Consider the following 26,873-nt stretch of genomic DNA (forward strand, 5'->3'; position numbering starts at 1 on the left):
TCCCTGTTCCCTCCTGTCCATGCTTGTGTGTCAGTCTTTACTGTAATTCTGACATTCTATTCATGCAGGTGGACATAACAATAATGATGATAAATGATAAGATGTAGAATCCTCCCCAGTCACAAGGTATCAGAGAAGCCCCGGCAGCCACATGTTTTCCCCTTATAAATGAATCCATCAGGTGAGCGCTCGGCGCACAATATAAAGCCGGCTCCAGACTCGCACATTTTACTCCGGCAGAAGTAAATTTCTCTGTCTGGAGTCGTAAAAAAGAGAAATTTCAAAGGATTCGAAAATTGCAGCTATAAATTCTTATTAATATCCATATTTCCGAGGAACTCTAAATGTTACCGTAAAAATATAGCGGAGAACCTACTGCGCGGCTCGGTGGTAGGGAGCGCTGTGTGGGAGAGGAAGGGGTTAATGGCGGAGATGGAAAGAGCCATCATATACCATAAAACAAGTCCAGCTGCGGCATCAGCTGACACAGGGCGGTTAATATGGACACGCCGCCTGACAACCTCATAGAAAGTCTATAGTAACCAGAATGTCAGACACAGAGGGGCAGATTTATCCCCAGGGGGACGTTTTACGTCAGTTTTACTGGACTCCGCGCTGGAATCAGCGGCACCAAAATGATCAAATGTTGCAGGAGATCGATAAGCCTGACAGGTTACTCCGTTTTACTACACCACCAGCTGACTGGACAGAGTTTGTGGCCATTTGTGCAGCTTTTTAAGGGTGTCCATGTTTTTTGGTATAAATTACCCCAAAATTCCTAACACATTTTTCATAATAGAACTTCTCCTTGGTATCCATAGCAACCAAACTGTACACAGGCAGATTAATACAGTCTAAAAGCAAAACAGTCTTAGTCGCCCATAGGAACCAATCACAGCCCAGCTTTCATTTTGTATTCTGGTCCTGGAAAATGAAAGCTAATCTGTGATTGGCGGCTATGGGCTGTGATTGTTTGCTATGGGCAACTAAGACCGTTTTGCTTTTAGACAGTTCAGTAACGCTAGGTTCACACCTGCGTTTGGGGTCTCCGTTCTGTGCTTTCCGTCTTCTGCATGCCAGAAGACGGAAACCATAGACCGGGTCCGGCCGTGCGCGGCGGTGAGCATTTTAGGCTCTCCGCCACAAAACCGGATTTTTTAAAATCCGGACACAGAGTACTGCATGTCCGACTCTGTGTCCGGATTATAAAACCCGGTTTCGCGGCGGAGAGCATAAAACGCTCACCGCCGCGCACGGCCGGACATCTCTCTCACCCATTCAAATGAATGGGTGAGATAGACTCCTGCAGGTTTCCGTATCCTGCCTGTGTTTTAGGCAGGAAACAGAAACCTAAGTACGGAGAGGAGAACGCAGATGTGAACGAGCCCTAAGCCTGCCCCAATGTATTCATAGCAACCAGACAACCGTAAGACATATTGGGGCAGATTTAGGAAGACTGGCGATTTCAGCATCAATCTCCATATTGCTGGCTGGTTAGCGGAGAATGATTATAAATTGTGGGTGTGTTTTTATTTATTGATTGACATATTTGATATATATATTTCAGCAAAAATTTGATAGATCTGCCTCAAAGTATCAATAGGAACTAATCTGTCAGACCTGGTATAACCCTACAACCAGGACAGGCAGAGACGCCAGGGCCAGCCCTGATCTTCAGGTACAGGATTTATTAGGGGATAGATTTATAAAGTAACCCAACTGCCCCAGGCCACACCAAGGGGGCGCTGTCTAACCGCCAGGGTCCAGTGACTTCTATACAATATAACGGATACAATGTTGTTTTAGTTTCAGAGTGACACATTGTAATACTATGGAGAACCCACAGCAGCGCCCCATCCATACCTCAATTATTAGGGTATGCTTTGAATGTATTCCCCTAAATATAAGGAGAAGGATAGGGATTAAACGGAGCAATGGCCCCCAGTTGGGAAGAGCCCTGGGCTACTGACTCCATTACAAAGCCAAAATCAAGGCCCAACCCTGGATGCAGAGACTGTGATACCCGACACTGAAGAACTGAAGCCCAAGATAAGAAAGGATCTGACAACTGTTTCGTGGGCCAGGAAAAGCTACAAATTACAACAATGTAGAACCTGAACATTCACAAGAAGAACAGAACGAACATGTTTTGTGTCTTGTGACAACAATAAGATCAGACAGACATATCTGGCCCCCCCGATGCAGGTTACATTTCATCCGCCCGTACATTTCTGCCTCCTGACATTACCCCCCCCCCCTTATGTTTCATACTGAACCTATTCCACATCAGCCCTAATTACATGATTAGCGCTTTGAAGGGCAGGAGAGAAGCGATTTACATAATTTAATCATAAGAAGAACTTAAAGATACAGATTTTGCTGTTCGTTTGTACAATTAACTCGGCGGCCTGGGGGGGGCCGAGATATTAATGTGATTAAACAAGATTTCTGCATGAAGCCGGCGCCTGTGTGTCCTCTATTAGAGGAGGGCTGGAGGCAAGCACAAAATTAATTTTAGAAGACAATCAATTTTATCCTACATGACGGTAATAAATAAGAGCCCATCTGTGGAGGAGATGCGCGCCCTGGGTGGGGACAAGCTCCAGCACTCCTAAAAATAGACCGCACCACCAGATGCCACCTCTGCCCCAAGTCCCTTGACGGGATTTCCTAGAAGTTTGGTAAAACTGCCAGCTCCAGGCCTCGGTCTTCGAGATGAGCTTGTGATATTAACTCATTGTTTATATCCAGGATGCCACGCCATGTGATGCTGTCTTGTCTAGGAGTGAGAATGCTGCTCAACCTGAGCCTCCTAGTGCATGTATAATGAAGGCTGACATGGAGGCAGGAAGTAGGAGACATGCTATATAAAATACATATAATATTCAGGGTGTATGGAAATCTGGGGGAAGAAAGAAAAAAGAAAGCGAGGAGAAGAGGAAAGGGAAAAGAAAATTAGAGAGGAGTAGAAGAGAGGAGTGGGAACGATATGAGGTCAAGAGAGAGGGGATAAGAATGAACAGGAGAGGAAAAAGGAGAGGGGAATAGAGAAGAGAAGAGTGGAGAAGAAGAGAAGGGAGTAGAGAAGAGGAGAAGAGGAGCACGGGGGGGGGCATTAATGGACATGACAGGAGTGGAAAGAGGAAAAGAGAGGGAGGAGGAGGGAGGAAGAAGGAAGGAGGAGGAGGAGGAGGAGGAGGAGGAAGAGGAGGAGGAAGAGGAGGAGGAAGAGGAGGAGGAAGAGGAGGAGGAAGAGGAGGAGGAAGAGGAGGAGGAAGAGGAGGAGGAAGAGGAGGAGGAAGAGGAGGAGGAAGAAGAGGAGGAAGAAGAGGAGGAAGAAGGAGGAAGAAGAAGAAGGAGGAAGAAGAAGGAGGAAGAAGAAGGAGGAAGAAGAAGGAGGAAGAAGAAGGAGGAAGAAGGAGGAGGAAGAAGGAGGAGGAAGAAGGAGGAAGAAGAAGGAGGAAGAAGAAGGAGGAAGAAGAAGGAGGAAGAAGAAAGAAGAAGAAGGAAGAAGAAAGAAGAAGAAGGAAGAAGGAAGAAGAAGGAAGGAGGGAGAAGAAGAAGAAAGAAGAAGGAAGAAGAAGGAAGAAGAAGAAAGAAGAAGAAGAAAGAAGAAGAAAGAAGAAAGAAGAAGAAGAAGACAGCAGATGAAGAGAACAGCAAAATGTGAAGAAAAGAGGTGGAGAAAAAGAAGTGATTAAAAGAAGAGATATGAAAGGAGAAGAAAAAAAAAAGAGAAGAGAGAAGTGTAGAAAAGGAGATCAGTAGAAGGGAGAGCAGAGAAGAGGAGCGAGGTAAGAAGCACAGAAAAGAAGAAGAGACAACAGGACAGGAGAAGAAGAGGAGAGCAAAGGTGCAGAAAAGAGGAAAGTAGGGGGAAGAGAGGAGAGATCTGTATTGTTTCAGAGGTTTGAGGTTGTCTACACTGGATACTGAATTGCAGCAAATCCTCAGCTGTCACACACATTGCATCTAGTCATATTTCAGTCTATAACTATTGGCATTCACTGACAATAAGCAGAGTTCTCGATTATGGCAAGGAAAGTGTGTTAGAAAGTTGCAGAAGTTTATGTTACACATCGAGGAAGATGGAAAATCCCATAAGTGACCACAACCGATAACACGAGCGTTCTGGAACCCCCGACGGCTTCTTCCACAATGTGACATGGGAGCGGAGGACGCGGCGGTCCCGAGCCACGTAATTAATTACTTCTTCAACCACTGTGACTGCGCTCAGTGTAAGACATTAATGTGCCGCCTGCAGCAAAGCTCGGCGCAGCGTACGGATATGTCACATAGTCATTTACACAGAGTCGCGGCACAGCAGAGCAAACACACAGACTGGAGTAGTAAGTCAAGCAGCCAACATCATTTACAATTTACATCTTGGATATAATCTCTGAATAATCCGCAGTAAACGTGTAAATGTTTTGTCTGATTTATCTTGTATCGATCTCTCATCTTTGCTTATGCTCCAGTCACATCCAAATCTCCACCATTGTGCTGTTGTGTTAGGACATATTCACACACAGGAGACGTTTCTATGACTGTCCTATTTATCTGAAAGGGTCTGGCAGAAATCCCTGCACCTGCTTAGAGTCAGTCCCATCCAGATGCTGCTCAAAGAAACTCCTGCAACAAATCTGCCATGTGTACATGCTCTAGTGACGTCCAAAGCTGCATTTAGAATTCTGCTCTGAAGCTGCTTTACTTTGTCTCTGCCTCTATTGGCAGGGGTGTAGCTATAACGCGTGCACTACTGGGTCTTGCAGACGCGGGGGGGACCAAAGGACTCACCCCAACGTAACAAGAAAGCTGTATTACATCTAGCACAGGGTAAGTAGGGGCGCCATTACTTATTTTACCTAGGGGCTTCAAGTTACGCCCCAGTCTGTTGGTTCAGTGTGCATTATAGCTGACCCACGCCATGGACCTCCAGCCACGTCACTCTGATCCTCCCGGTGGGGCGAGCTCCAGGGTGCAGGATTTTTGTGATTTCCGGTGGTGCTTGGATCCTCTATGCATCTATATTGCCCCTTGGCAGATGTTATACTTATACATGACCCTATAGATCTGTATACGCACCGACAATTCAATGTAGTACAGACTGTCTACTAAGTGGAGACGATTGTGAATGCAGCTCTGGATGTGACAGGAGCAAATACTCACCAAGGATCTAAATTTAATGTCAGTGGTAGCTTGTATTCATGAACCAGGATGTTCAGGATGAGCAGTTCTTGTTGAGATCATATACAATGAATTTCCTTTCCCAATCCAGATCAGGCTCCTCAGTTAGATCTGGAAAATGACTAAGATTCCACCAGAGAACCAAGAAAGAAAATTCACATTCAGTAGATTTGTATCAGAAATTTCAGCGACTTTATACTGAACGGAACTTGCAGAAATCCAGGTGCTTGTGGTATTTAGATCAATGGAACACAGTGTGAACCGACCCCGAATGGATTTAACCCTAATAAAACCTAAGCCCTGGTGTCAGCTGCGAGGGAGCCCCATTACCGCAGCGCAACACGCCATCGCGTCATGTGACTATTCGGTGCGTGCCAGCCCTGACAATATATGGAAGCTGCTGCAATCCAGCTGTTTTAGTATTACAACTCCCACCGTGCTCAGCTGGACTCGGGATCATTACATTTTCATTTTCCTCCAGATCTGATAAATGATAAGATCCTGCCGCGGTTTCTCCGCTCAGCAGCCGCTCCGGTCGGGGGAGACGATCGCTCGTTTGTCGCTATAATTTTTAATCTACTTTCCAAGTGTCCGTCTATTAAACATTGAGGAGGATTCCTATTCCCATCGGTGTCATGTAAATTATTTATCCCTCATTCAAGCAGCAGGACACGAGCTCTGGCCGAGGCCGTAACTTAGATACCTCCTGGCCGCCATGAATTATAAATGCTTACAAAACTGCGCTAAGTAATCGATAGACGGGGAGCCTCCTCCTGGACCAGGATCTATAGGCTGTATAGGAGCAACTGCAGGGTGCAGATCCCCAACTATCTACTACAGTAAGTGCTGCAGCCGCAGACAAAACGCCGCTCCTTGTCAAGATCTCTGCTTGCTGTCAGCAAATAAGATTAGGGTTCCTGAGTCCTGACCCTCCTGCCAGCTGAAGATAGACGTCACTTACAAAAGTGGTGGAAACAGTGGAACCCTGAGGCGCCATTGATTTGCACCCAGGTGCAAGACGCCAAGGAGAAACCCCTAATACATGATGAGGTGCCCTCTGCTGGCACAGGGGACACTGGGGTAAAATACAGGGACTGGTGTAAACTACGTTCATGCTGATGAAGCCCCAAAATTATTAGAAAGTCGCAACATTTTGCAGAACATATTGAAATTCCAGAACCCAACTGATGATATTTTTTTTTTTGGGGGGGGGGGCTCCAAAAACACAACTTCATGAAGAGGTCTCATAAAATGCTATAAAGGAGTTACCTCTGAGGCTCCTGCTTCCAAATCTGTCCCGTATGCTTTACACTTCAGCTGTGCTCTATTAGATTCCATTAACACAAGTGGTCGGTGCATGCACAGCAGATGTACATATCACTATGTGGTTGTTTCTCTAAAAGGTACAAGCACATGATTTGGATTTCAGCAAAAGAAATCTGCACCATAATGCCTGAGGGTCCATTCACACGGAGTTTCCGTACGCGGATTCTGATGTGGAATTCGCACCAGAATCCGCACGAAAAAAAAGCCTCCCATTGATTTCAATGGCTTCCTTTTCCCACAAAACAAGAACCCATGGGAGGCTTTTTTTTCCACACGGATTCTGACGAATTCCGCATCAGAATCCATGCACGGAATACTCTGTGTGAATGGATCCTCAGACCGTGGCCCCACATGGCCATGACGGAAACGCAAATCCCATCCAAACATTGCGAAAAGAAAAAAAACGTGCAGCTGACACTCTGCGATTTCCGAAATCATTGCGGTTTTGTAAACTGCAGCATGTAAATTATACTTACAGGAACACCGGCAGTTTCCCTATAGGTATAAAGGCAGAAGAAAGTCCGCAGAGGAATCCTTCACCAACTTTCTGAGAAAAGCGCAATGCGTTTCCGCTGCGGTTTTTCCAATGGTGCTTTTTGCTGCAGCCTACTACATGGAGCCTTTGGTATCAAGTAATGATAAATCCTAATTTTCATGCACATGATGCAGATTTTTCCTGCACGGAAACGGACCTAAAATCCGCAGCATGCCAGATTATTTCTTTTTATCAGTGTGGATTTAAAAAAAATTGCAACAAAATGTACAAGTCCAAGTAGGAAAATTACCACCAAAATCCATGCCGGATGATGCGGCGTTTTCATGCGGATTTCCGTGTATATAGAACTGCAGATCCTGACCATGTGCATACACCCAGACATTCATCAAAAACACTGGGAGGTAAAACATAAAACTTATTACAAAAAAACAATCCACATAAAATATATACGACAAAGCGAATCCCCGGCCCCGGATCCCCGCACATGTGGAACGCTTTATCGGGAGCGGCCATATTTTGCTTCCACTTTAGGGCTCCCTGTTAATCCAATACAACTTTTATACAGACCCATAAACAGCAGCAGTGGAAAAGACAGCACAGATGTTCACCTCTAATGCAATTTCCATTCAATTTCCTAAGTGCGCTCCCCGTGTGCCGCGCGGCTTCGCGTTATGTTTAGCTTGCAAATTCTTTTAATAAATAATGAATGCAATAAAATGGAGAGATCAATGGCAGCTGAGAAAATCATAAAAGGAGGCGCGCGGCTCAGGCCACTGCTGCTGAGCTCAAACTTTAATCCGGAGACCAATCAATACGATTTTTCCCCCTGTGCGCTTTCTCAACCTGTCACACGGCGAGCAGATAACCTCAGCGCAGATACCTGATATCAGTCACCTGACACCCGATCGCACACGCAGGCCCCCTCACCGTTAACTCCTTGAGAGGATGCAATAGAAAATCACTTAATAAACCGCACATAATAACTCCATGAGTCCGGGTCACGAGTTCACGGAGACCGCAAGAACGACGCAAGTACTGAGAACACTCAATATCTACAAATAACAACTCCATGTAAAATAACAAAACAGAGCGAATACATAATGCAGAGGACAAGTAGTATATGCTCTATATCCCATAATTATATTATATACCATAACTACCTATCTACATGTATTTATATATAATGTCTCATCATCATATTCCTCTATCAATGGGAAGTATTATAGTAGTTATATTCTTGTACATAGGAGCTGTATTATAGTAGTTATATTCTTGTACATAGGAGTAGTATTATAATAGTTATATTCTTGTACATAGGAGCAGTAGTATAGTAGTTATATTCTTGTACATAGGGGCAGTATTATAGTAGTTATATTCTTGTACATAGGAGCTGTATTATAGTAGTTATATTCTTGTACATAGGAGGTAGTATTATAATAGTTATATTCTTGTACATAGGAGCAGTAGTATAGTAGTTATATTCTTGTACATAGGGGCAGTATTATAGTAGTTATATTCTTGTACATAGGAGGTAGTATTATAGTAGTTATATTCTTGTACATAGGAGCTGTATTATAGTAGTTATATTCTTGTACATAGGAGCAGTATTATAGTAGTTATATTCTTGTACATAGGAGGTAGTATTATAGTAGTTATATTCTTGTACATAGGGGCAGTATTATAGTAGTTATATTCTTGTACATAGGAGGTAGTATTATAGTAGTTATATTCTTGTACATAGGAGCTGTATTATAGTAGTTATATTCTTGTACATAGGAGCAGTATTATAGTAGTTATATTCTTGTATATAGGAGCAGTATTATAGTAGTTATATTCTTGTACATAGGAGCGGTATTATAGTAGTTATATTCTTGTACATAGGAGCGGTATTATAGTAGTTATATTCTTGTACATAGGAGGTAGTATTATAGCAGTTATATTCTTGTACATAGGAGCAGTATTATAGTAGTTATATTCTTGTACATAGGAGCTGTATTATAGTAGTTATATTCTTGTACATAGGAGGTAGTATTATAATAGTTATATTCTTGTACGTAGGAGCAGTAGTATAGTAGTTATATTCTTGTACATAGGGGCAGTATTATAGTAGTTATATTCTTGTACATAGGAGGTAGTATTATAGTAGTTATATTCTTGTATATAGGAGCAGTATTATAGTAGTTATATTCTTGTACATAGGAGGTATTATAGTAATTATATTCTTGTACATAGGAGCGGTATTATAGTAGTTATATTCTTGTACATAGGAACAGTATTATAGTAGTTATATTCTTGTATATAGGAGCAGTATTATAGTAGTTATATTCTTGTACATAGGAGCAGTAGTATAGTAGTTATATTCTTGTACATAGGAGGTATTATAGTAATTATATTCTTGCACATAGGAGCGGTATTATAGTAGTTATATTCTTGTACATAGGAACAGTATTATAGTAGTTATATTCTTGTATATAGGAGCAGTAGTATAGTAGTTATATTCTTGTACATAGGAGGTATTATAGTAATTATATTCTTGTACATAGGAGCGGTATTATAGTAGTTATATTCTTGTACATAGGGGCAGTATTATAGTAGTTATATTCTTGTACATAGGAGGTAGTATTATAGTAGTTATATTCTTGTACATAGGAGGTAGTATTATAGTAGTTATATTCTTGTACATAGGGGCAGTATTATAGTAGTTATATTCTTGTACATAGGAGGTAGTATTATAGTAGTTATATTCTTGTACATAGGAGGTAGTATTATAGTAGTTATATTCTTGTACATAGGGGCAGTATTATAGTAGTTATATTCTTGTACATAGGAGGTAGTATTATAGTAGTTATATTCTTGTACATAGGAGCAGTATTATAGTAGTTATATTCTTGTACATAGAAGTAGTATTATAGTAGTTATATTCTTGTACATATGAGCAGTATTATAGTAGTTATATTCTTGTACATAGGGGCAGTATTATAGTAGTTACATTCTTGTACATAGGAGCAGTATTATAGTAGTTATATTCTTGTACATAGGAGCAGTATTATAGTAGTTATATTCTTGTACATAGGAGCAGTATTATAGTAGTTATATTCTTGTACATAGGGGCAGTATTATAGTAGTTATATTCTTGTACATAGGAGCAGTATTATAGTAGTTATATTCTTGTACATAGGAGCAGTATTATAGCATGTATATTCTGGTACAAAGGAGATAGTATTATAGTAGTATAGTATTATGGTACAGGTTAGCATTGAAATAAATAAGTGCCCCTCCCCCCTTATATACCATATCTTTGCTATGTGACTTAGGACTGGTTTCTGCATAACTAATGGATTATTAAAATTTGCTGTAATTCTCTCTTTCAGGTGTCATTTCCCTTTAGCCACATGGGACGAGTCTATTATAAGAAATCTGCGATTATTTTGTGCTCCTTGCAGGGAATACAATGTGGATGTGTCTAATACTTAATCTGCCAGGAACTGCAGCCTTAAACAAACCTCACATTTCTATTAATTAAAACAATGTAGGTCATAAATCAGCACCAGGGAGCAATAAGCGACCGTCAAAACACTTTGTACTAAGCCTGAGCCCAGGAGGGGCGGTCGGGAGGGGGGAGATGTTTTTGTTTAAAGATTTTGCCCATTTGTGGACGTCTCTGCAGGCGAGAAAAAGATGAGGAAAAAAAGTCAATCGCAGCTAAAATCAGAAAATTAAAGCAGCAACAATGTCCGGTCGTCTGCAAACGTGAGGGAGATTTCAGGGTGCTCGGCAGAGGGAGGATGATGGGGGTCTATGAGGATTTAGGCTGCTCTCATGCTCAGGTCTTATCTTTTGGGTGTGCAGGGTCACTGCAGATGATAGTGTGACAGCCGAGACCCTGAATAGACGCGCTCTGCTGTACAGTCTCTATTAATCATTCATCGTTCTCCACTGTAATCTCCTGTAACATAATCTATTATATTGTTACACGTTTTGTAGCTTTAGTCATGAGAAGAGAGATCCAGGTTTCAGAGCGGACATATAGGAGACCACAAGTCGTATCAAGTTAGGGTACAGAGCGATGTCAGACTGTATAGGCCACGTAGGCGCCCCCTAGAATTACGGTACATTGTAATCTTCATTGTTCTCATTGTACATAGGACAGATCATCAATCACATCTAATAGGTTCTTACTGAATCCCCCCATCAGACATAGACCCTTGTGGCGACTGCTCCAAAGTCAACTCCAAACGGGGTTGTTTTCTGGCTTAGGGACCATCAGGGTAAATTCACACGCAGCAGATTTGTTGCAGAAATCTGTGGCGTATATGTGGATAGTGGCCGAGGTCTGGGATCCCCCATGGAGATATATGGGACATGCACAAAGACTGCATGTAAATAAAGCCGTAGTGTGTCAGAGACTGGGGGCCCCATGGGAGGGCTGGAGATCTGCGGGGGCCCGAGAGGAGATTCAGTGAGAGAGCGAAGAAGATGATGAGGATGATGATGATGATGATGATGAAGATGTGGAGAAGGAGGAGGATTATGAGGACAGGGATGATATTGATGAGCAGGAGGAGAAGGATTTTTATAGTGACAATCATAAGAGTCATGATATTGATGACGACACCGGTGATATTGATGATGAGGAGGACGGTGATGATATTAATAATAATGACAACAATTGTGGTGATGACGAGGAGTAGATTGAGGATTATCAATTTTACAAAGTGATGATGATGAGGGAGGAAGATTATGAAGACAGTAATGGTATTGATGATGAGGATCATAATAATGACGGGAAAGATAATGACAATGAAGAGAGTGATGATATTCACGACAACAGTGGTGATGATGATGATATTGATGATGATAATATTGATGATGATGATAATATCGAGGAGGATGAAATTGATGATGGTGGTGATGATAATATTGATGATGATGGTGATATTAAAGATGATATTGATGATGATAATGATGATGATCCTATTAAAGATGATATTGATGATGATGATGAGGATATTGATAATAATGATAATGATGATACTGATGATGATATTAATGATGATGATGATAATGATGACACTGATGATGATATTGATGATGATGATGATGATGATGATGCTTATACTGCAGACTCCTACATCAGGAGGCGGACGATGTTATTGACACCACTAAAGTTTTTCTTTATTCTCCGCATAAAGACGTATATAAATTTAACTCTTCATCTGCTGATACACAGCAGGTCACCGTTCCCAGTGCACTGCTCGGCCCTCGGACTGATCTGTCTCAGTGACGTGTATGCCACTGCATGACACAGGTAATTCGCTGTCGCTGATGGATTCTTTAGATTTTTACGACCCGTCGTCTTCAGACTCCGTCAGGTTTGAGGAGTTTAATAAAAGGCAGAGATCCCACAAATCTTGCCCTGAGCAGCTGCTTCCCCTCGTCCCTGCTCCTCCCCGGTGCGTCTCGTGAGATTGATAGGTGACATTTACCAAACGCCATAATCGTTCATTATCCGCCGCTGTCACTTTCATTACAGTCAAATGTTAATGTGAAAAAGGCTTCACCAAACTCACCACTTACCTATTGATTTTTTTTTCTCCTTTTTTCCCATTTTGCAAATAATGACTTTGTTCAATACTAAAGCTCCGAGCATGGGACCAGGATCACATGACCCGCGCTCCCATCCTCCGAACACCCCTTCCCCACCCCCCAATCCCAGCTAGAATTATCAAATGTCCAAAAATTGTACAAATTGTATGTGTCACTGGGAAAGCAGGATGACCGTCACAGTAATAACTGATCCAGCTTTAATGGGATTGTCACACAGCTTTCCCAGGATCCTGAAAGGCCACTTTCCTTTTACCGTATACCAAGAAAATTACCTTTTCTGGAGTATTGAGAAAACTGGAGAGCATATGGTTTGTCACCCAGCTTTCCCAGAAGCGGATATAACCAATAAATTGCAGAATAAAATACAATTTTCTGCTTCTTTAGCATAGTAACCTGTGATCTCTGACCACGCACGGCTTCAGAACGCTTTTTATTCTGGTGCAACAGATTGTGCAATGTGTCCGATTTTCAATACATTTTTACGTATTGAGAAGCCTTAGTGCATTTGTTTCTGGGTTGTCGCTCTATAGCAGTACACAGCTCTGAGTTAATCGGTTTTGTGTAGATTTTTTGCAGTCGCTGTCGCTTTAAGCGGCCGCGACCTGGGCTGATTGCTGACAGCGTATAGGACATTAATGCATCTGTCATGATAACAAGCTAAGAATAACTTGCAGACATCAAACCAAGAGGCAGAATCCATGTGAAGTGATTCATTCAGATCTGTCTCATTGATTTATTAAACACAGGGCAACATCTGCAGCCTCACACAGCCGCCGCCGCCGCGCCGCAGAATGAATGCAGGATCAATTCAGATGGAAAAAAGTGCAAAGAGAGATAAATCAAAACAGCATTTGCATGCGCTGCCACAATCAGCCTTATTGGGTGGAAACGCTGCGTTTCCCCTTTTCTGGAGCGAAACGCGACTAAACATTATGTTATCTCCGCAGAAGGGGCTTGATTTGAAGCGACAGAGATCTGTGCGGGTCCCGGCAATGAAAGGGAAGAAAAGGAGAAATAAAAGAGGCTGGTGAATAACACTGCTGAATATGCAACAGGAGCCGAGCCGGGATGTGAGGGGTCCGGCGGCAGAGGAGGCCGGGGGCTCATACTCATAAATGGGGGGATGGCTCACACAGGTGACAACATTTACATTTACTACGCACATGGGATTCTGAGTTGTCACCCAGCACATATGTCAGCTAACAACTAAGCAGTGGCCTGAATGTATCCACACTGATATATACAGTAACCAGTATACACACTGACATATACAGTAACCGGTATACACACTGATATATGCAGTAACCGGTATACACACTGATATATACAGTAACCGGTATACACACTGATATATACAGTAACCAGTATACACACTGACATATACAGTAACCGGTATACACACTGATATATACAGTAACCGGTATACACACTGATATATACAGTAACCGGTATACACACTGACATATACAGTAACCGGTATACACACTGATATATACAGTAACCAGTATACATACTGATATATACAGTAACCAGTATACACACTGATATATACAGTAACCAGTATACACACTGATATATACAGTAACCGGTATACACACTGACATATACAGTAACCGGTATACACACTGATATATACAGTAACCGGTATACACACTGATATATACAGTAACCGGTATACACACTGATATATACAGTAACCGGTATACACACTGATACATACAGTAACAAGTATCCACACTGATATATACAGTAACCGGTATACACACTGATATATACAGTAACCAGTATACACACTGATATATACAGTAACCGGTATACACACTGATATATACAGTAACCAGTGTACACACTGATATATACAGTAACCAGTATACACACTGATATATACAGTAACCAGTATACACACTGATATATACAGTAACCGGTATACACACTGACATATACAGTAACCGGTATACACACTGATATATACAGTAACCGGTATACACACTGATATATACAGTAACCAGTATACACACTGACATATACAGTAACCGGTATACACACTGATATATACAGTAACCGGTATACACACTGATACATACAGTAACAAGTATCCACACTGATATATACAGTAACCAGTATACACACTGATATATACAGTAACCAGTATACACACTGATATGTACAGTAACCAGTGTACACACTGATATATACAGTAACCAGTATACACACTGATATATACAGTAACCAGTATACACACTGATATATACAGTAACCGGTATACACACTGACATATACAGTAACCGGTATACACACTGATATATACAGTAACCGGTATACACACTGATATATATAGTAACCGGTATACACACTGATATATACAGTAACCAGTATACACACTGATATATATAGTAACCGGTATACACACTGATATATACAGTAACCGGTATACACACTGATATATATAGTAACCGGTATACACACTGATATATACAGTAACCAGTATACACACTGATATATACAGTAACAAGTATCCACACTGATATATACAGTAACCAGTATCCACGCTAATACATATAGTAACCAGTATACACACTGATACATATAGTAACTGGTATACACACTGATATATACAGTAACCGGTATACACACTGATACATATAGTAACTGGTATACACACTGATATATACAGTAACCAGTATACACACATACATATAGTAACCCAACCCCACGCTGATACATACAGTATAGTAACTGATATCCATGCCAATACATGTAGTAACCAGGATCCATGCTGAGATTATATATTATATATATAGTAACCTGTATCCACACTGCTACACAGTAACAAGTATCCACAATGAAATAAATAATAAACAGTATCCGCATTGAAGTAAATAGTAACCAGTATACACACTGATATATGCAGTAACCGGTATACACACTGATATATACAGTAACCGGTATACACACTGATACATACAGTAACCAGTATACAGACTGATATATACAGTAACCAGTATACACACTGATATATACAGTAACCAGTATACACACTGATATATACAGTAACCGGTATACACACTGATATATACAGTAACGAGTATACACACTGATATATACAGTAACCAGTATACACACTGATATATACAGTAACCAGTATACACACTGATATATACAGTAACCAGTATCCACACTTATACATGTAAGTAACCAGCGGGACTAAGGAATGACACTGGAGGAAACTCCTAAATTATAGTTATTAGGGGGATGTTCACACAGGGCAAACACAGAGGATGCTCCGAAGTGAAATCCGTCCCCAGTGGAGATTTCATGGTATAAAAGCTGTTGCTTCGCCTCATTGCAAAAGGTGAAATCCACAATAAAAATCTACAATATAAATTTACATGATGTGAATCTGTAATTTACGGCGAGGATCAATTTACGCTCCAGGGTTTTTGTAAAATTTCATCAGTTTTGCCGGTACTGTAAGACGGTACAGATTTCCACACTCAAAGGCCACATTGTCAACATACCCTGTGAATACAACAAGTTGGGACAAAAAAAAAATATATATATATCAAAAACACTGAAAAAACAATTGTATAAAAAAAACTTCCTAAAGCAGTAAAGGGCAGGTGGACGCTTTTTCAGCAGTTGGCGGAGGGCGAGGACACTTTGGTGTAATGAGACTCGTTTCCGCGACACGTTTAACCCTTTAACACTCCATTAATTCCCCCTCGTTTGAAACACTCGGCGCGCGCAGCTGCTGCAGAACAGAAAAAAAATCACCAAAAATAATAAAAATATACAATTCTCAAGGCAACGTCCGTTCTAGTCGTTTTTTAATCTGTTAATCTCATGGAATAAAATGGGGGAGGAAAAAAAAAAAAAATCAAAAATTACAAAAAAATATTTTCTACAAAAAAAAGTGACATCTTGGTCTTAGTTTAAAAAATTTTACTTTTTTTTTTCTTTAACATTTTGTCCCTGCACTCTGGAAGAAGCCAAACCTGTAGGATAAGTGTGAGGCCCTTCTGATCAGTCTGTATAATTAATGCTTATAATACCCCCCCACTTCAGGTTCTGTGCACATTTGCCAGCCAGTGATTAGGATTCTGGCCGGATCGGCGCGGCGTTATTACCGAGCTCTTGGCTCCATGTCTGGACTTGGGTGGAATAAAATATTGTCTTTATTTACGGACCAATTAATCCCGATGAGCCTGTCTGTTCCCTAATCAGCCCCGTCACATAAAATCTCCCTCCGGATGAGTAAATCCGCTGGACAAGCCAATGGGAACGTGCGCGGCGCAGGAGGATTCGGGGTGTCCGTCATCACATCCTTCGTGGAAATATATTATCTATATATGTCGCCTCCTAATACCGGAACGCAGAGAGAAACCTCAAAGGATAGACGGGCTGCAGATCTAATACACATTGTGTTAGGCCAAGATCTCTGCTAGCAGTCAGGGAATAAGAACAAACCCGTCTGGACTTATTACTGACACATTGCTGCAAACCCTCAGAGACCCAATACTGTGCTAATAATTGCCATTTACAAGGTGCAGCTGGTCAGGTGATCCAGTATATACAGTGATGCTATTGCCCCCTCCTATATTAATACACTGACTGATACATTGCAATCGATCATGTATCTCGTGTCGTATCCCCACTGAGAGCCCCTCCAGTATAAATCAACTTTCTGACATTTCACCCAATTTACAACTTTTATGTTATTTTACTGTAATATACGGTGAAATCCCTTTAACCTGCCGTTGCTTGGTGCTGAATTATTCCCATTATCAAACCATAAAAATATAAGAAATAAAATCTGACATCTTTTGTAACTTAGTTCCTCTGCCGCATCTTCTATGTCTGAATTTGGGAGATTCCAGATCCCGGGAATATGCCGGATGACGGGACGCACAGAACATAATGATCTTCATGGCGGAATTCTTTTCATTAGGGCTTTGATTTCTTTTCCCCTGGGAATAAAAGACAGAGAAGCTGCCAACTGTATAAACGGCGGTCAGCGGCCACTTCCCCCGGTGACCCAGATTCAGACATTCCAACATTGTCCCTTGAAGTTGGAGGGATGACTGTGCTGTCAGTGGCAGAAGGCCGGCAGCGCGGGGGTCAGGAGGGGCCCGGCCGCCGCTTCTCATCTCCCGGACAGATCATTTATTCTCAGACTGAGCAGAAAACACAAGTCAGGATGCGAAGAGAACCCAGCAATGATGGCCCCAACCAAAGGGGCCCCAAAGACAGGCAGGGACCCAGATACAGGACCGAAAACTACACAGCAACAAACACAATGATGGCACTACAACTACCAGCATGGGAACCATCTCCACCATCATCAACATCACAATTGTCCTCATTACATATAATTACATAGACAAAAAAAAGTCACAGAAGTGGAAAGTGAACGCACCGTATACAACAACGCCACAATGTATCATCCATGGCCGGCAATATAGCAGCAGAATACAGTATAATATGATTGTAATAACTGATAGATTAGAGATACAGGCACATTGTACATTATCTGTGGTGTTACATAGGACTGCAGGTGACATCTACTACATTATCTGTACTCAGAGAATTATCACTGTGTTATCTGTAGTGTTACATAGGACTGCAGGTGACATCTACTACATTACCTGTACTCAGAGAGTTATCACTGTGTTATCTGTGGTGTTACATAGGACTGCAGGTGACATCTACTACATTACCTGTACTCAGAGAGATATCACTGTGTTATCTGTAGTGTTACATAGGACTGCAGGTGACATCTACTACATTATCTGTACTCAGAGAGTTATCACTGTGTTATCTGTGATGTTACATAGGACTGCAAGTGACATCTACTACATTATCTGTACTCAGAGAGTTATCACTGTGTTATCTGTCGTGTTACATAGGACTGCAGGTGACTCAGAGTTATCATTGTACACAGATGGTATACCTCCAATGTATAAATATCAACTTCACCTCTTCAACTGTGACTTACAGTATTTTTTGTTTGCTTCTCGTCTTCTGTTGTTATTAATGATAAACGTTTGCAGAATAGATGTCTTAATAAACCGAGCGTCTCTGATATCTGGGTGGTGAAGATAACTGTGTCAAAATCGCTGTGTACATCATCTCTGCATGTGCTACGGATGAAGCAGAGCTGACACTGTCATTTAAATAGCATTTTATGAGCTGCATTGCTATACCTTTCTGAGTACAGATAATGTAGTAGATGTCACCTGCAGTCCTATGTAACACCACAGATAGCACAGTGATGACTCTCTGAGTACAGATAATGTAGTAGATGTCACCTGCAGTCCTATGTAACACCACAGATAACACAGTGATAACTCTCTGAGTACAGATAATGTAGTAGATGTCACTTGCAGTCCTATGTAACACCACAGATAACACAGTGATAACTCTCTGAGTACAGGTAATGTAGTAGATGTCACCTGCAGTCCTATGTAACACTACAGATAACACAGTGATAACTCTCTGAGTACAGGTAATGTAGTAGATGTCACCTGCAGTCCTATGTAACAGCACAGATAACACAGTGATAACTCTCTGAGTACAGGTAATGTAGTAGATGTCACCTGCAGTCCTATGTAACACTACAGATAACACAGTGATAACTCTCTGAGTACAGGTAATGTAGTAGATGTCACCTGCAGTCCTATGTAACAGCACAGATAACACAGTGATAACTCTCTGAGTACAGGTAATGTAGTAGATGTCACCTGCAGTCCCATGTAACACATTACTATACATTATGAGTTTTGCCATACATCCAGCACATACATACACCTGTATATTATCTGACTATAGGGCTCTGATAACAGGCATCTTCCCATTATCAGCACATGATAAGTTGTTATTTCAGGGCCGCACACTACAGATCAGTAGTATAGTCGTTTGGTTTTCAGCCCATTTTCCCTGTCTCAGTGCACTCACACAGAGATCAGACTACATACATATGTATACATGGCCTATGACAGATACAACGTAACACCAGTAGTCACCTCTCGATTCTATATATAGCAAAAAGACATTCACAGCATTATATATGTGTGACCAGATCACAGACCTATAGATACGTGACGTAACAATTTACATAGTGGAGATAGCACAGCCGAGCCACAAGCTATATATAGATACAGAACACATAACATCTACAGTATATACATATATAGAACATATAGCCTTACAGTATACATGGTATATATAGGACATAACATAAATTGTAGATACAGAACACTTAGCATATAAAGCATACTCACAATATACAGAACATTTAACATCTATGATATATACAGGACACCTAGTATATAGCACATACCTGGTATGTACGAGACATATAACAAATACAGTATATATCAGACACCTAGCATACAGAGCATACCCAGTATATACAAGACACCTAACATATAGAACATAACAGGTATGTACAGGATATACAACATACAACGTATACACAAAAGATATAACATAAACCCTATATACATAGGACATATAATGTATTGAATACACCTGATACATATACCTTACGGATTATTTCTGGTATATACAGGACCATAACATATTTCATACAAATGGGTTATACAGAACCCAAAACTTATATATTATCTATAACTGAGTACAACCAGTATATACAGGGCATATGTATACATATTGCATAAATGGTGCACAAGGCACATATATAGTACACAGGTATAGACATTACTATAAGATATGAGATAGCGACACCAGTGTGCACACAGCAGAGTATGGTCATATACACAGCACTAGGTTGTCTGTCTCAAGTATATAATGTGTACATGAGTATACAGGATACAGCCCAGACCACGACCATGGTGAACACAGAGCAATGAGGAAGGCTACACGCTGTGCACATACATGTCTTATTACATATGAGGAGGTCTCTGCAGTTCACAGGCAGATACAAGTGTACACAGCCGCACGTGTGTGTGTATATATATATATATATATATATATATATATATATATATATATATATACACACACACACACACAGATGTAGCACAGTTAACCTGAACTTCTGCAATGTGTTACCTGATCACAGAAGACCACAAAAGCTAATAAAGGGGCCATTCACATGGAGTAACGTAGGCGTTTTTTGTGCTTATTTTGTGCTTATTTTGGCACAGAGCGCTGCATAATGGAGCGTAAACGCCGCATATACGCCGCATTTGCGCCGTAAAACGCAACCGCAAATAGCGTGGCACAAACGCGGCGTATACGCTCCATTACGCGGCGCACTGTGCCAAAATAAGCACAAAGTAAGCACAAAAAACGCCTACGTTACTCCATGTGAATGGCCCCAAAAAGTGTTTTCCCAAAGACTTTTCATTGTTTATCTCTTGCCTGGTGTGACAAGACAGGACTGCAGCAGTTTGACCAGTTGCAGAACTTCTGGTTGACTCTGCTATATCTGTTGAATATATATATATATATATATATATATATATATATATATATATATATATATATATACACACACACACACACACATTCTGCAGCTCAGCTGTGCCACCTCGCTGATATCACATACCGCCATATAACGTACAGAAATTTTCATTACCACAAAATTGCAAATAAGCAATTCCATAGACGTGCCATGTACACACGGTACAAACCCGAGCTCTGCTGAGCCCTCTGCAGGTAAACACAGTATGAGAGAACTGCTCACACGGCGATTCCCAAATATAAATCACAGCATGTAGTAAAGTGAGCACATCATCCCTGGAGACCAGTGTGCAACCAAAACAGAAGAAAACCGCCACCATCTGCACACCCAGGACATTATCCCCACCTCCAATATACACGTACAAGTCCTGTTCCACGTGAAGCGACCTGTAAACGTATTGGATGTAGCAGAGCTCAAAAAGCTTTAAAGAAAAAAAAGACATCATAGTCACATGACTCAGCTCTGCTACATTTGGGTTTCTCTTGTCTTCTACTTTGTAACAGTTTCTTAGAATTTCTACAATCTGATCTGTCAGTCAGTGACGGCGATGAGGACACATGAAAGGCACAGACTCCAGTGTGAACTGCGCTATGTACATCGCCTGGGGTCACAGCAGATACCAGACACATGGAGCAGATGTCCCCGCTGTCGGAGGATGCAGAATATAAAAAGATGTAATAATAATACAAGAACCACGTCAGAATTTATAAGTTAGCCATGTAGCCTTGCAATGCTGGGGTCTTGGGTTTTAATCTAGCCAAGGAGATAACATGTACGTGTAGTTTGTATGTTCTCCCCGTGTTTGGTGGGTTTCCTCTGGGTACACTGGTTTCCTCCCACACTCTGAAGACATACTGATAGGAAATGTAGATTGTCCAATATAGAACAGTGACTGTAAATGTCTGTAAAGTGCTGCAGAATAAGATGGCGCTATATAAGTAACAGACAGGTGGAGTATACAGGGGCTGCTCCAAGGTACACCCCAGGTAGACAGGTACAACACCCAAAACCAGCCAGAGAATATGCCAGTACGGAGTATGAAAGGCTATGTTCTCTAGAGACTATAAACCAGAGGAGCTCCCATCTATATAAAGTGCAGTATATACCACCCTGTACAGGAGGAGCAGACACTATATAAAGTGAGGTATATACCACCCTGTACCAGAGGAGCAGACACTATATAAAGTGAGGTATATACCACCCTGTACCAGAGGAGCAGACACTATATAAAGTGCAGCATATACCACCCTGTACAGGAGGAGCAGACACTATATAAAGTGTAACATATACCACCCTGTACCGGAGGAGCAGACACTATATAAAGTGCAGTATATACCACCCTGTACAGGAGGAGCAGACACTATATAAAGTGCAGCATATACCACCCTGTACAGGAGGAGCAGACACTATATAAAGTGCAGCATATACGACCCTGTACCGGAGGAGCAGACACTATATAAAGTGTAACATATACCACCCTGTACAGGAGGAGCAGACACTATATAAAGTGCAGCATATACCACCCTGTACTGGAGGAGCAGACACTATATAAAGTGCAGCATATACCACCCTGTATTGGAGGAGCAGACACCATATAAAGTGCAGCATATACCACCCTGTACTGGAGGAGCAGACACTATATAAAGTGCAGCATATACCACCCTGTATTGGAGGAGCAGACACCATATAAAGTGCAGCATATACCACCCTGTACAGGAGGAGCAGACACTATATAAAGTGTAACATATACCACCCTGTACAGGAGGAGCAGACACTATATAAAGTGTAACATATACCACCCTGTACAGGAGGAGCAGACACTATATAAAGTGCAGCATATACCACCCTGTATTGGAGGAGCAGACACCATATAAAGTGCAGCATATACCACCCTGTACTGGAGGAGCAGACACTATATAAAGTGCAGCATATACCACCCTGTACTGGAGGAGCAGACACTATATAAAGTGCAGCATATACCACCCTGTACAGGAGGAGCAGACACTATATAAAGTGCAGCATATACCACCCTGTACAGGAGGAGCAGACACTATATAAAGTGCAGCATATACCACCCTGTACAGGAGGAGCAGACACTATATAAAGTGCAGCATATACCACCCTGTACTGGAGGAGCAGACACTATATAAAGTGTAACATACACCACCCTATACCGGAGGAGCAGACACTATATAAAGTGCAGTATATACCACCCTGTACTGGAGCAGTAGACACTATATAAAGTGCAACATATACCACCCTGTACCGGAGGAGCAGACACTATATAAAGTGCAGCATATACCACCCTGTACTGGAGAAGCAGACACTATATAAAGTGCAGCATATACCACCCTGTACTGGAGAAATAGACACTATATAAAGTGCAGTATATACCACCCTGTACTGGAGAAGCAGACACTATATAAAGTGCAGCATATACCACCCTGTACCGGAGGAGCAGACACTATATAAAGTGCAGCATATACCACCCTGTACCGGAGGAGCAGACACTATATAAAGTGCAGCATATACCACCCTGTACCGGAGGAGCAGACATTATATAAAGTGCAGTATATACCACCCTGTACAGGAGGAGCAGACACTATATAAAGTGCAGTATATACCACCCTGTACCAGAGGAGCAGACACTATATAAAGTGCAGCATATACCACCCTGTACCGGAGGAGCAGACACTATATAAAGTGCAGCATATACCACCCTGTACAGGAGGAGCAGACACTATATAAAGTGCAGTATATACCACCCTGTACTGGAGGAGCAGACACTATATAAAGTGTAACATATACTATATATGATTAAACATATACTGGAGAACAGAGGGGAAAAAGAGGCACAAGAAGCACTATCCCTGCTGCACTTGGGGTATAAAGAATATCAGGAAGGAGGTAAAACGTAGAGTAGAATACATGAGGCGCTGACTTATTGGTGTATAGGATTATCTAAAGGAAAGTATTTTTGGTACAATACACAAGTAGCACAATATATGTGCGGTATAAGGTATAGCACATGTAAGGAATAGTAAACAAGGGTCTCAGCACATGTGAGGTATGGGGTATAGTACAAGTAAGGTATGGGCTACAGTACATGTGAAGTATGGGGTATAGTACATGTGAGGTATGAGGTAGAGTACATGAGAGGTATGGGGCATAGTACAAGTGAGGTATAGTATAAAAAAAATTAAAAAAAGAGGCTCAGAACATGTGAGGCATAGGTATAGCACATGTGAGGTATGAGGTATATTACATGTAAGGTATGGGCTATAGTACATGTGAAGCATGAGGTATAGTATATATGAGGTATAGTACATGTGAAGTATGATTTACAGTACGTGAGGTATGAGGTATATTACATGTAAGGTATGGGCTACAGTACATGTGAGGTATAGTACATGTAAAGTATAAAGTATATGTGAGGTGTGAAGAATAGTACATGTGAGTTATGAGGTGTAGTACATATGAGGTACAGGGTATTGTACATGTGAAGTATGGGGTATAGTACATGTGAAGTATGATTTATAGTACATGTAAGGTATGAGGTACAGTACATGTGAGGTACAGTATATTTGAGGTATGATGTAAAGGACATATGATGTGTGAAGTATAGTACATTTGAGTTATGAGGTATAGCACATATAAGGTATGGGGTATAGTACATGTGAGGTATAGTACATGTGAGGTATGAGGTATAGTACATGTGAGGTATGAGGTATAGTACATGTGAGGTATGGGGTATAGTACATGTGAGGTATGAGGTATAGTACATGTGAGGTATGAGGTATAGTACATGTAAGATATGGGGTATAGTACATGTGAGGTATGGGGTATAGTACATGTGAGGTATGAGTTCTATAGATACGTAGCACAGTATAGTAAATTCCAAGAGGTACAGTGCTGTACATCTGTTCTCAGTATAGTGTCATGTCAGTCCAGCTGTAGGGCAGTCCAGCACATTATTATAAGTGAGGTATGAGGCACATCAAATACATTACATACAGACCTGTAGTACTATGAGGTGTGAGGCACAGTATATACATCACATATAGTCCTGTAGTGTTATAGGGCACAGTCCTCTTTACATTATGAAGTATAAGGCACAGAGTATATATGAGGAAGTGCAGCCCCTTACATTATGAGGCACTGGGTACACATGAGGCACAGCCCCCTAACATAATAAGGACCAGGGTACAGATCAGGTACAAAGTATATCTGAGACATGGGGTACAGATGGAGTACAGCCCCCTATATTGAGGCATAGGTACCTATGATGAGGTATAGATACACATGAGGTATGAGGCACAGTACGCATTATCGGGCACAGTACACATGATGAGGTAAGATGCACAGTACACATTATAGGGCACAGTACACATGAGGAGTCCGGGTGCACTGACCTGGCGTTGGTGCAGTCCTGGTAGAGGGTCTCGAAGTCCCGGCGTGTGATGAGCTTGCAGCGGTTGACCCCCGGCTGGATGGCCCCCAGTCCCCGCAGGACCCGCACCTGCTCCACCGTGCACACTACCGGAGTGATGTCCAGCCTCTTGAGCTTGGTGTAGACAGTGTGCAGCCCGCCCACCAGGTGCTTCAGGAAGAGCTCGAACACCTGCGGCAGACAGATCAGCTCCTGCCCGTCCAGCACGAAGGAAGCCACCCGCACCCCGTGCACCTCCACCATCCGGCACTCACTGCCGCCGCTGCCCACACCGGGGCCCGGGCTGTAGCCGCTCAGCAGCGGGCGAGGAGACTCTGCAGGGCTCAGCACTGGAGGAGGAGGCGCGGACACGGCCATGCTCGGGCTCCCGGCCGGGAAGAAGCTGCAGCCGCCGCCGCTGCCTCAGAGTGATTGCCGGAGTCCGGGGCGCGGAGCGGCCACACACACCGCTGACAGAGCGCCGCAGCCAATCAGCGCCCGAGCACAGGGACGGGGGTCCAAGCTGATTGGCTGATGACGGGACGGGGTGTGGCTTCAGCGTGTCACTCTGTGGAAGCTTGTAGTGAGAGAGCGCGTGTCCCGGCAGCTCCGCACTGTCCGCGGCACCAAAGGGTTAACTGTCATCCGCGGGGGAGGGCGAGGGGCCACATACACGACATAATGGGTTAACTGTGGGGAAGCAAGGGGCCAAATCAGGTACCGCGGGGCTTATATAAGCTGCCGTGTGCTAGGGGCCATACCGCAGGGGCTAAGAGTCAGGTAGGTGAGACGAGGGGCCATATCCAGAACTGCAGCTGTAAGGGCTCATGTGTCACCTACTGAATGCGAGGGGCCACATTTAGGACCTCAAGGGTCATCTGTCAGCTTAAGGGGTCAAAAGTCATATCCGGGACTGCAGAAATTCCGTCAGCCACCGGGGTCAACGAGAGACCATATCTGGGATTGCAGGGGTTAACTGTGACCTCTGGAGTTGAGTGCCCTTATTGTGGACCATTGGGGTTAACATCCAGCCATGGAAGAAGGGCCACATATGGGACCACAGGGATTAATTGTCATCCAGGATAGACATGGGGCAATGTATGGGACTGTAAGGGTTAACAGTCACCCACAGGAGGCAAGGGGAGAATAAGGACCCAATCTGGAATGGCAGGGGTTGACTGTCAACAATTAGAGGGAAGGGGCCACATGTACGCCTTCAGGGGTTAACTGTAAGTCATTGGGGGAAAGACCATGTCCGGGACTGCAGAAGTTGAATGTCATTCATGGGAGAAAAGGGGTTAACTGTGAAGATGCCGCAACTAGTATCTTGGGTTAAATGT

General features: G+C 42.3%; 1 protein-coding gene across 2 annotated transcripts in view; it reads right to left on the reverse strand.

Moving 5' to 3' along the window:
- DACH2 (dachshund family transcription factor 2) overlaps positions 1-25,941 on the reverse strand; it is a 246,172-nt gene extending 220,231 nt beyond the window's left edge. For both annotated transcript variants that reach the window (XM_075259264.1, XM_075259263.1), the window contains exon 1: positions 25,517-25,941. In XM_075259264.1, the coding sequence (XP_075115365.1) occupies positions 25,517-25,911 (395 nt within the window). In that variant the 5' untranslated portion in view covers positions 25,912-25,941. The remainder of the gene's footprint in view (positions 1-25,516) is intronic.
- Positions 25,942-26,873: the final 932 nt, after the last annotated feature.

This window comes from Leptodactylus fuscus, chromosome 11 (assembly GCF_031893055.1).
Source record: "Leptodactylus fuscus isolate aLepFus1 chromosome 11, aLepFus1.hap2, whole genome shotgun sequence".
In the NCBI taxonomy this organism is placed as follows: Eukaryota; Metazoa; Chordata; class Amphibia; order Anura; family Leptodactylidae; genus Leptodactylus; species Leptodactylus fuscus.